This window comes from Dipodomys ordii, unplaced genomic scaffold, assembly GCF_000151885.1.
Source record: "Dipodomys ordii isolate 6190 unplaced genomic scaffold, Dord_2.0 Scaffold54, whole genome shotgun sequence".
In the NCBI taxonomy this organism is placed as follows: Eukaryota; Metazoa; Chordata; class Mammalia; order Rodentia; family Heteromyidae; genus Dipodomys; species Dipodomys ordii.
Window position 1 is genome coordinate 2,397,113 of NW_012267270.1, and position 10,867 is coordinate 2,407,979.

Sequence of the window (10,867 nt, forward strand, 5' to 3'; positions counted from 1 at the left end):
AACTCTGGGCTTGGGCGCTGTCCCTCAGCTCTTCAGCTCAAGGCGAGTGCTCTACCACTTGAGCTACAGCGCCACTTCCGGTTTTCTGGTGGCTTATTGGAGATAGGAGTCTCATGGTCTCTCTTGCCCGGGCTGGCTTTGAACCGCAATCCTCAGATCTCAGCCTCCTGAGTAGCTAGGATTACAGGCGTGAGCCACCAGCGCCCGGCTCCACAGAGTTTTTTTTTTTCTTTTTTCTTTTTTGGTCCGGTCGTGGGGCCTGAACTCTGGGCCTGGGTGCTGTCCCTCAGCTCTTCAGCTCAAGGCTAGCGCTCCACCACTTGAGCCACAGCACCACTTCCGGCTTTTTTTGCTTATGTGGGGCTGCGGAATCGAACCCAGGGCCTCGAGCATGCAAAGCAAGCGCTCTACCACTGAGCCACCTTCCCAGCCCCACTCCACGGAGTTTTACCAGAGCTAACTGGAGTGGAGCTGTGGTTCAAGTGCTGGAGTGCCAGCTTTGCAGGGTAAGAGCTAAGCGAGCATGCAAAGACCTGAGTTCAAGCCCTACTACTGGCACAAGAAGAAGAAGGAAAAAAGCAAAAGTCCTGAGTGGGAGGTGGTCTGCAGGATGCAACACAGTTGAGCAGCAAGCGTCAATAACACTGTGGCGCCCACCTTGGAGAATTCCCGAGCTTGGAAATGTGGGCAGAGCCAGGCCCAGCAGAGGGGAGCTTTGAGCAGGGGGGCAGCCCCACGGGGGGTGGGGGGCAGGTCACAGAGAATGAGGCCCCAGTGCAGCGAGAAGTGTGATAGGGAACGGTTCCGGCTTCCCAGGGCCTCCGGGCACTGCCTTGCCCAGGGCCGCTCTCCTCCCTACACACAAAAATAGGTCGTGGTTCCCGGCTCGGGCACCTTAGCCTGCATCTGGGTGCTGTTGGAGAGCGGATTACTGTAAGGTGCTTAGTGCCCGGCCACAGACCTTGAGCTGAGCCTGCCCCTGGGCAGTCACTGTAGCACAGAGGGGTGCCCATGCCCAGCCTGGCGGGAGACGGGCACCCATGTGGGCTTCCAGCAAGGAGGTGTGGGTGAGCTCCCTGTGGGCTTGGGGGGCAACCCCCCTCAGAACTAGTTCTCTTCCTAAAGGGGTGGCAGCACCGTCTGCCCCCGCCCAGGGCCGGTCCACATTACAAGCGTTTCCTGGTATGAGTAATGGGAGCTAGACATACCTGCCCCGCACCCGGAGGTTTTGCCCCGAGCCTGTCTGGGGACATAGGGCAGAGTGGCCTTATGGGTAGTGGTCTTTCCGGCCAGCCTGGGGACGTGGGCACTCTTCTCCTGTCCTGAATCGCAGCCCGGGCGGAGGGAGGCTGGAGGCGTTCTAGAATGTCCCTCCGTGGGGGAGGGGGAGGCGAGTTCTCTCTCCGCGCACCTGTGTGCTGCTCCCTTCTGGCTCTTGCTCTCTTCCGCTCGCCTTCCTGTGCTCGTTCCTGGGGCGGTGGTGAGCGCGGGCGCAGGTGCACACGCCGCTGTGCAGATGGGGCCCTGCGGCGGAGCAGTCTCTGGGGGCCACCCCCCCCTCGCACTGCAGGGTGGGTCCCAGAAGGATTGTAGATGACCCCCCCTCCCTGGCGATTAAACTCAGCAGAGCTCCGTGGGGCCCTGGGGAAGGCGGGGGTGGGGTGGAGGCCTGGCGGCAGGTGCTGGCCGCACCGGTGACTGTGACGGCCCAGGGCAGGTGTGGCCGGGGCTGATGCCAAGTGGGCAGAGGTGAGGTGGGGAGGGTGAGGTGTGCCCAGGGCCAGGAGTGTGTAAGCTGCGGTCCCGAGCAGGGCCTTGGAGAGGGGTGCTGGCTGATTCATGGGGTACAGGTCCTGGTGTGTGACAGGAGGAAGGAGAAGACACCCCGACATCCCTTGCGGTCTCCCATGCAGGTGGGGTGGGGTCTGGGGACAGAGGCCGCGTGTGGACATGGGGCCGCGGGTCCACAGCCTGTGGCGTTCCAGTGTCACGGGAGAAGATGGCAGCATCTGAGCCGAGGCACCGCTGGCCTAGAACTTAGGATCTTCCTGCTTTGGTTTCTGGGCGGGGCCAGGTGCCCAGGCTATGTTCATAGCCCCCTGGTGACAGGTAGAGGCAGGTGGCAGGCGGAAGTCCCTGCTGCGGGGGGTGGGGGCTTCCTGCCCGGGGGAGGTGTCCGTGCCTGGCACGCAGGTCCCTTGTGGCTGGTCAGATGCCGCGGCCGCGGCTGGGGGTGAAGGTGGCGTCTCCGCCTCGTCAGCCGCTTCCACTGGCTGCCTCGCTCTCCCTTCCTGTCTCTGGGGGTCAAGGAGGGAGGAGGGGAGGGCAGCCTAACGCCCGGGACCACTGTGTAGGTGTGTGTGCGTGTGTGCACATGCTTGTGTTTTGTATTGTGTTGTGTGTATACATGCATTGTGTTGCACAAGTCTTTGTTGTATGGTGTGTCTTGAATGGTTTATGTTGTGTGTGTTGTATATATGTGCTGTGTGTTGTATGTTATATGTGTGTTATGTGTATTGTGCATGTATTATGTGTGTGTGTGTGTGTGTGTGTGTGTGTTGTGTCTGTGTGTGTTGGAAGAGGCCTAGTTCCCAGAGTCCTTCCACACCTGAGGGTTCTAGCAGGAATGAGAGCGGGCAGGTGTTTTGCTACCGTCAGTGTGTTCTAGGTCTTGTCTCTGTTCCGGACAGCTCAGCACACCCACGGCCTGTATTCCCCACCTGGCTTCCAGGAACCTGCCCGTCCCCACCGGAAAACCCATACTTGTGAGTATTTAGTCGGGGAATTTAATCAGGATAATTTAGTGAAAGGGATAGACAGATAACACAGCTTGGGCCATATCTGTGTCAGAGATAATGGCCCTCCTCCCTGCCCCGAGGCCAGGTGTCCAGCTGCTCCCTGTGAATGGACAGCGCTTCTGCTCAGGAGTGTCCTTGTGTCCTCTTCTAATGCGTGTGCCTCTGCGCCATGTTTTTCCTTAGGTTTTTTTTTTTGTCGATTGTGGGGCTTGAACTCTGGGCCTGGGCGCTGTCCCTCAGCTCTTCAGTCAAGGCTAGCGCTCTACCACTTGAGCCATAGCGCCACTTCTGGCTTTTTTCTTTTTGCTTATGTGGTGCTGAGGAATTGAATCCAGGGCCTTATGCATGCAAGGCAAGCGCTCTACCACTGAGCCACCTTCCCAGCCCTTTTTCCTTAGTTTTAAGATAATTTATTTTTAATTTAATTTTAAGTTGTTATTGTGAAAGGGATGCACACAGTGGTTACAGTTACATAGGTCAGGGAAAAAGTACATTTCTTTCTGCATAATGTCACTCCTTCCCTTGCTCTCTGGTTTTTTTTGTGGTTGTTGTTTACTATATTTACCTGTTCTGCTATCACCATAGTTTTAGGAAGTGTGTGTGTGGGGGGGTAGGGCTTGAACTTAGGGTTTGGGCGCTGTCCCTGAGGTTTTATGCTCAAGGCTAGCACTCTACCACGTGAGCCACAGTGCCACTTCCAACTTCTTGGTGCCCAGGTTGGCCAATCTACCTCTAGATTTGCCTATTTTGGACACTTTGTGTGTCCTGTGCCGGCTTCTTTGGCTCGGCACTGTGTTTCCAAGGGTCACCTGTGTTCCACACCGTGTGTCCGTGAGTCACCCCTCCTCGCGTTGAGCAGGGAGGCTGCATTGTACTTATTCACTGCTGCACATCTGAGTTGGTTCTGCATCTTGTCTGCCACGAATACCAGGGCAGTGAACACTTGTGGACAGGTGCCTGGGAGAAGCTGGATGGTGGACGTGGGGTGGGTGGGAGTCGAGGGGAGGGGGGGTAAGGGATCAGTAGGCCGCTCTGTACAATGACTTCCATGTCCCTGCCAGCCGTGGTGAGGATTCTCACTACATCCTCTGCAGTACTTGTCTCCTTGGGACTGGGATTCGAACTCAGGACCTGGAGCTCGCTATGCAAGCGCTTTATCATTTAGACCCCACACTCACCTTTTTTTTTTTTGGATAAGGTCTAGAATTTTTGCCTCGGGCCAGCCTCAGTCTTTGATCCTCCTCCAGGAGAACTTAGATGACAAGTGTGTACTACCTTGTCCAACTTGCTGGTTAAGAATGGGCTCTAGCTTATATTTTGCCAAGGCTGGCATCAGACCACACTCCTCCCAGTCTTTGGCTCCTGAATAGTTGGGGTTTCGACATGCGCCTCCAGCCCCAGGTCACCAGCAGCAGGATCATTCTGGGGAAGGTATTTTGCCCCTGGAGTGAACACCACTAACACTCCAAGTCTGTCTGGCTCCCGCGTCAGTGTTGGAGGTGTCAGCCCTCTCTAGCATGGTATTGGCTGCAGAACCGGCCTGTGCCGGCGCATGCCCGCACTCTGCCTGTGCTCTAGTGCTCTGCACAGTGAGCTCTGTGTGTGTGTGTGTGTGTGTGTGTGTACCAGTCCTGGGGCTTGAACTCAGGGCCTGGGCATCTGGGCTTTGCTGGTTTTGCTCTGTGTGTGTGTGTGTGCGGGCATCTGGGCTTTGCTGGTTTTGCTGTGTGTGTGCGTGCGTGCGTGCGTGCGTGCGTGCGTGCTTGCGTGCCAGTCCTGGGGCTTGAACTCAGGGCCTGGGTGTTGTCCCTGAGATTTTTCACTTGAGGCTAGCGTTCTCCCACCTGAACCACGGCTCCATTTCCAGCTTTTTGGTTAGTTAACTGGAGATAAAGAATCTTACATTCTTTCCTGCCGAGCTGGCTTCAAGCTGTGGTCCCTCCGCCTCCTGGTCGCTAGCATGGATTACAGGCGTGAGCCGCAGGCGCCATTGGCGCCCCCCCTGCCCCTCCTGTGGTCGGTCACATGCTGTGGAATGCCTGGCACATTGCTAGTGGCTGAGGCTGCCATGAGGGTCTGAGTGCGAATTCCCAGGTGCACCGCCCACCCCAGCCTCACCCTCGTTCACAGGTCCTAGGTGGGTGCTCTCCGCTTCCAGCCCCGACCTGCCTCCACCCTACCTGGCTCTTCCCACCAGAGGAGGCAGTTGGCCCAGCAGAGGCCTGGGGAGCTGTCAGCAGAGGCCTCGGTGTCCAGAGCAGTGACTGTCCCCAGTTCCCCCCTGGACATTGTCCCCAGGCCTGCCAGCGTGGCCCGGCCTGGCTGCCGTCTCGGGCCTGCACCAGCACACAGCCCAGCTCCTGGCACAGCGGCACACGTGCTGCCCGGGGCCCAGCCCTGACGGGGGACCGGAGGGGCCCGCCTGCTCCCCCACGCTGACCCCGCCTCACCCGAGTGCTGTGCCTTTGCCCGGTCTGTGGGGAGGGCACCATGTGCGGGCCCAGGTCCTCCCCCTGCTGGCACCCGGGGAGCAGCCAGTAAATATTTGTTGAGTGAACACATGAGTGACCTCTGGGGTTGAATGCCTGCTCAGCGACCCCCCCCCGTGTCCCCCACCGTGCCCCCAAGGTGGAGCCATCCTGGCTTCCAGTGGCCCTCTCCGTGGCAGACAGGAACGCTGTGGTCAGAAAACACAACCCCTGCACCATGCGCACTGCCGTGGGCTGCTGGGCAGGTGGTTTTTGTTTTGGTTTTGGTTGGTCGTGGGGCTTGAACTCAGGGCCTGGGCGCTGACTCCCAGCTCTTCAGCTCAAGCGAGCGCTCTGTCGCTGGAACCACAGCACCACTAGTTTTTCCTTTTGTTTTTGTTGTTCCGGTTGAACTCAGGGCCTGGGCGCTGTCCCTGAGCTTTTGTGCTCAAGGCTGGTGCTTTACCAGGTGAGCCACCGTTCCACTTCTGGCTTTTTGCCCATTAATCAGAGATAAGAGTCTCACAGTTTTCTTTCCCCAAGCTAGCTTTGAACTATGAGTTTCAGATCTCAGAATACAGGGTGCATTGCTGGCCCCTGACCCCATTAATTAAGTTATTTTTGGTAGTTTCTTGGGGATAAGAATCTTACAGACTTTCCTGCCCTGGCTGGCTTCAAACTGTGATCCTCCCATCTTAGCCTCCAGAGGTAGCTAGGATTACAGGTGTGATCACCAGCGCCGGGCCCCCTTTTATCTTTTTTTGACTGCAGTGTGCTTTGCGGAAGCTACCTGCGGTGAGGAGGTGAGGCGGGCGGAGGGGACCTTCCATGCTGGGGCATCGTCGTTTCTGGTGCTGGGGTCCCCTCTGCCCCCCTCCTGCACAAGTTTCCCGCAGCCTTCCCCAGGGGAAGCCCTAGAAGGGCAGAGGCCAGCTTGGCAGCAGCCAGGCTCCAAGGACCCAGCTCTGCCCGGGGACCCTGCCGAGCGAGCGGCCAAGGCCAGGCCTTCCCTGCTGGAGGCCTCAGCCCTGGGGCTTTGCAGCCGCTCAGGGTCTCCTGCGTGCCAAGGACCATGCTTGTCCCCCAGGGCCAGTCATTACAGCCACTGGCGTCCTGTGTGTTTTGTGCGGACCTGTGGGATGGTGGGGGGTTTGGGGGTTCAGGGGTTCTGTGGATGCCCTGGGGCATCCTGGCCGAAATGTAGAGGTGGGGGGCAGCGAGGGGCGAGGTCCACAGGGACAGGACCCGTCATGGATGAAACGGGAGCTCCGCGGTGGGGAGGAAGGCCCTGGGATCCAGTACGCGACTTCTGAACCCCGTCTCCCCTCTGCACAGCTAAGCTCAGGATGGCGGAGGCTCACCAGGCCGTGGCTTTCCAGTTCACCGTCACCCCCGATGGCATCGACCTCCGGCTGAGCCACGAGGCCCTCAAACAGATCTGCCTCTCGGGACTCCACTCCTGGAAAAAGAAGTTCATCCGCTTCAAGGTTTTCCCATCTTTGTTTGTCTCTGCCATGTCACCCTGAGAAGAGGAGGGTTTCCCCACGGCTGCTGACAGCCTCCGCCCCACGGCACCCCCGCTCTCACACACGCAGTGGCCCACAGTTTACTCTTTTCTGGCAGTACTGGGGCTCAAGCCCAAGATTCACGCTTGCAAGGCAGGTGCTCTACCACTTGGGCTATGCCTCCAGCCTTTTATTTTGGGTCCAGTCATGGGCCTGAACTCTGGGCCTGGGCGCTGTCCCTCAGCTCTTCAGCTCAAGGCTAGCGCTCTACCACTTGAGCCAAAGCGCCACTTCCGGCTTTTTTTTTCTTCTGGTTATGTGGTGCTAAGGAATCGAACCCAGGGCCTCATGCATGCAAGGCAAGCGCTCTACCACTGAGCCACCTTCCCAGCCCCTCCAGCCTTTTTAAAACAATTTTAATTCTGCTTTTGTGACATGGTCTTCCAGGTAGGCCCTGAACTCGCCATCTTCCCACCTCTGTCTCTTGAGTGGCCGGGGTTACAGGCATGTACTTCCATGCCCGGTTGGCTCACTGGGCTCTTGTCTTGGTCCTGTGAGGCTGGTGGAGCCCACAGCCTGCTGTGATCAGGGGAAGGACTTGCCCTGCTGGAAGCGGACAAGACCAGAGCGCAGCTGCGTCTCTGCCCAGCTGACTCCTTTCCATTGTGTGCAAAAGGAAGCGCTTTGCTGGGTACCTGTGGCTCAGACCATAACCCACTAGCTACTCCGGAGGCTGAGAGCTGAGGATGGAGGTTTGAAGGTTGCCCAGGCAGAGAAGCCCAGGACACTCTCAACCTCTAATTCATCAACAAAAAGTTACAAGTAGGGATGTGGCCCAAATGGCGGAATGCTAGCCTTGAGCAGAAGAGCTGAAGGACAGATCCCAAGCCCTGCACAAAAAAAGAAAAAAGAGGGCTGGGAAGGTGGCTCAGTGGTAGAGCGCTTGCCTTGCATGCATGAGGCCCTGGGTTCAATTCCTCAGCACCACATAAGCAAAAAGAAAAAAGCCGGAAGTGGTGCTGTGGCTCAAGTGGTAGAGTGCTAGCTTTGAGCTGAAGAGCTGAGGGACAGCGCCCAGGCCCAGAGTTCAGGCCCCATGACCAGATCCCCCCCCCAAAAAAAAAAGAAAAGAAAAAAGAGAGAGAGAAGGAAGGAAGGGAGGGTTTCAAAACTTGCGTGCAGTTGTGCACTGACTGATTTGCTGATAAAGTATTCAAACACTAAAAATGGTCCACTGGAATTCCAGAACACATGTGTTCTCAATTATCTGAACCAGTGGAAATCTACCCTTTTTTAAAGTAAACATCTTCCTTCGTTGATTTTAGTTGTTTTCAGATTTCCATTTTTCCCTCCCTCCAATCCTTTCTCCCTCCCTCCCTCCTTTTTTCCTTCCCTTCTTCTCTCCTTCCCTGTCTCCCTCTCTAGCTGTGTGAAGCTAGTGCTCCACCACGGAGCTACTTCCCCGGCCATGGCTCGGCATTCCTGGGGCCAACCTGCTGGCTTTGGGCGTGGCCTGAAGGTGACCGGGTAGAGTTCTGTGCAGCTGGCAGGGGGGCGGGCGCCACCTATGGGTGGAGTAAGTTTAAGAGCTGACCACACAGAACAGGCAGTGTGGGGTGTCACCAGAGGGAGGGGGGCCAGCAGGGCGGCCAGGCTGCGGCAGGTGTGTGGACTCGGGACAGGGAGATGTGAGGGATGTATTTTCTTCCTTTCTGTTTAGCTTTATTGAATTAGTTTATTTTAAAATAACGTTTTTGTCTCTAAAAATAGTATGATCGTGGGCCTGGCCTCCTAAAAGTGAAGACCCTATTTCAGAAATAACAGTAGCAAGATGAGAGCTGGTGGTTCATGCCTGTCTTCCTAGCTACTCTGGAGGCTGAGATCTGAGGATCATGGTTCAAAGCCAGCCGGCAAGAAAGTTATTGAGACCCTTATCTCCAATGAGCCACCAAAAATCCAGAAATAGAACTGTGGTTCAGGTGGTAGATCACTAGACTTGAGAAAAAAAAAAGTTCAGGGACAGCACCTAGGCCCCGAGTTCAAGTTCCAGGACCAGCACACACACACACAAATAATGACCATAGCACAAATGTGGCTCAAGTGCTAGAGCACCTGCCTAGCTAGCTAACACAAGGCCCTGAGTTCAAACCCCAGTACGTCCATAAGAAAAACCCCAACAGCCAGACGCCGGTGGCTCATACCTGTAATCCTAGCTACTCAGGAGGCTGAGATCTGAGGATCTCGGTTCAAAGCCAGCCCGGGCAGGAAAGTCCGTGAGACTCATCTCCAGTAAACCACTAGAAAACCAGAAGTGGCACTATGGCTCAAGTGGTAGAGTGCTAGCCTTGAGCTGAAGAGCACAGGGACAACAAGCTGGAACTCTGGGCCTGGGCGCTGTTCCTCAGCTCTTTAGCTCAAGGCTAGCACCTACCACTTGAGCACAGCGCCACTTCCAGCTTTTTCTGTTTAATGTGGTGCTGAGGAATCGAACCCAGGGCCTCCTGCATGTGAGGCAAACACTTTACCACTGAGCCACCTTCCCAGCCCCTGGCTTGGTTATTTTTGACGTAGCATCTTCCTTTATGCTGGCTGTGATCCTCTTACATTTGCTTCTCTGTGTCCCTTGAGAATCTCAGGCACACCTCACTGCACTCAGATACTGCTTCTCTGTGGCTGGGATGACAGGCACGTGCAGCCACACTCAAACACGGTTGGAGATGGTGTCTTAGAACTTTTACACCCAGGCTTGTTTCCAGTCGCAACTCCCCATCTCCACCTTCCAAGTAGCCAGGATTACAGGATTGAGCCACCATGCCTGGCATGAAGTTTTATGCTTTCAAGATCAAGTTTTACTTGACGCCCAGGTTTCCGAGTCTTGATCTTCCTACGTCGCCCTCCCAAGTGCCAGGATTACAGGAGTGCACTACTGTACCCTGCTGAGCAGCGCTTTCCATGGCTCTCCTCCCGCTTTGCGCAGTTACCAGCACCTTGCCAGTTGGTGCATGTCCTCTCCCTGTTCTCCCTCTTTTATCACTGGAGAGTTCTTCCAGTAAATTAGAGGTTAGAGGGCCAAGCGGTGTCTTGGCCCAGGAGCAGCACAGGTAGTTTGGAGCTGGGGTCTCCAGCGTCCTAGACAATGGGTGGCTGAGGTGGGGACTTCAGGCAGGCGCAGGGATGTCTGTCCTTCGCAGGTGCCAGGGCCAGGTTAGGCAAAGGCTGGGTGTGTGTATGGTGATCTCCTGCTTGGGTTGTGCTCATGTCCTGGGGCCCAGTGCCAGTTCCAATGGTTGGAACCGCTGTGACCACGGCCCCTGGGGGAGAGTCCCATCCAGTGAGGGGGTCTCCCCCCATTGTGGACACACTCCCGTGGGGAAGGGCAGTGTGGGGAGGGCTGCTCACCGTGGGCTCTTGTTACAGAATGGCATCCTTACCGGCGTGTTTCCAGCCAGCCCCTCCAGCTGGCTCATCGTGGTGGTTGGCGTGGTCTCGTCCACTTATACCAAGGTGGACCCCTCTTTGGGGCTGATCGCGAGGATCAACCGGTCCCTGGACACGGTCGCCACGTGAGTGAGCCTGAACCCCGTCCCCGGTCCATCAGTCTGGGCCGTGGCTTTCCCTGTCGCTGCGTGTCCAGCTGTTTCTGTCAGGTGTGCATCTGGCTGTCCGCAGCTTTCCTGCTGGCTGCAATCTGGTCGCTCACAGCCCCTGTGCGTGTTGTGTATTTGATTCGAGGCTTCGGCCCTCCTTCCCCTCTCCGCGATTTCCTCTCCTGGCCTGGTGTTAAGTCCTGCCCGCCTCCCCCCCCCCGGAATTTGTGGCCCCAGACTTCCCCCTGGAGTCTGGACAGAGAGAGTGACCAGGGCCCCTGGCGCCCCACTGCCAGAAGGAGCCTGGCTGCCAGGGCCGATGGCTGCTGATGTTTTAAAATGTCTTCTGTTTTGTGGGGCGTTAGAGATTGAGCCCAGGTCCCCACACTCTCGCTTGGCTTTTTTGGGGGGAGGGTCTGGTCGTACAGCTTGAACTCTGGGCCTGGGCGCTGTCCCTCAGCTCTTCAGCTCAAGGCTAGTGCTCTACCACTTGAGCCACAGCACCACTT

The 10,867-nt window shown here is 56.8% G+C and overlaps 1 protein-coding gene across 1 annotated transcript in view; it reads left to right on the forward strand.

Moving 5' to 3' along the window:
• Cpt1a (carnitine palmitoyltransferase 1A (liver)) overlaps nt 1–10,867 on the forward strand; it is a 42,094-nt gene that overhangs the window by 4,885 nt on the left and 26,342 nt on the right. The window contains exons 2-3 of the mRNA XM_013021129.1: nt 6,602–6,753; nt 10,189–10,334. Coding sequence (XP_012876583.1) covers nt 6,613–6,753; nt 10,189–10,334 — 287 coding nt within the window. The 5' untranslated portion in view covers nt 6,602–6,612. The remainder of the gene's footprint in view (nt 1–6,601; nt 6,754–10,188; nt 10,335–10,867) is intronic.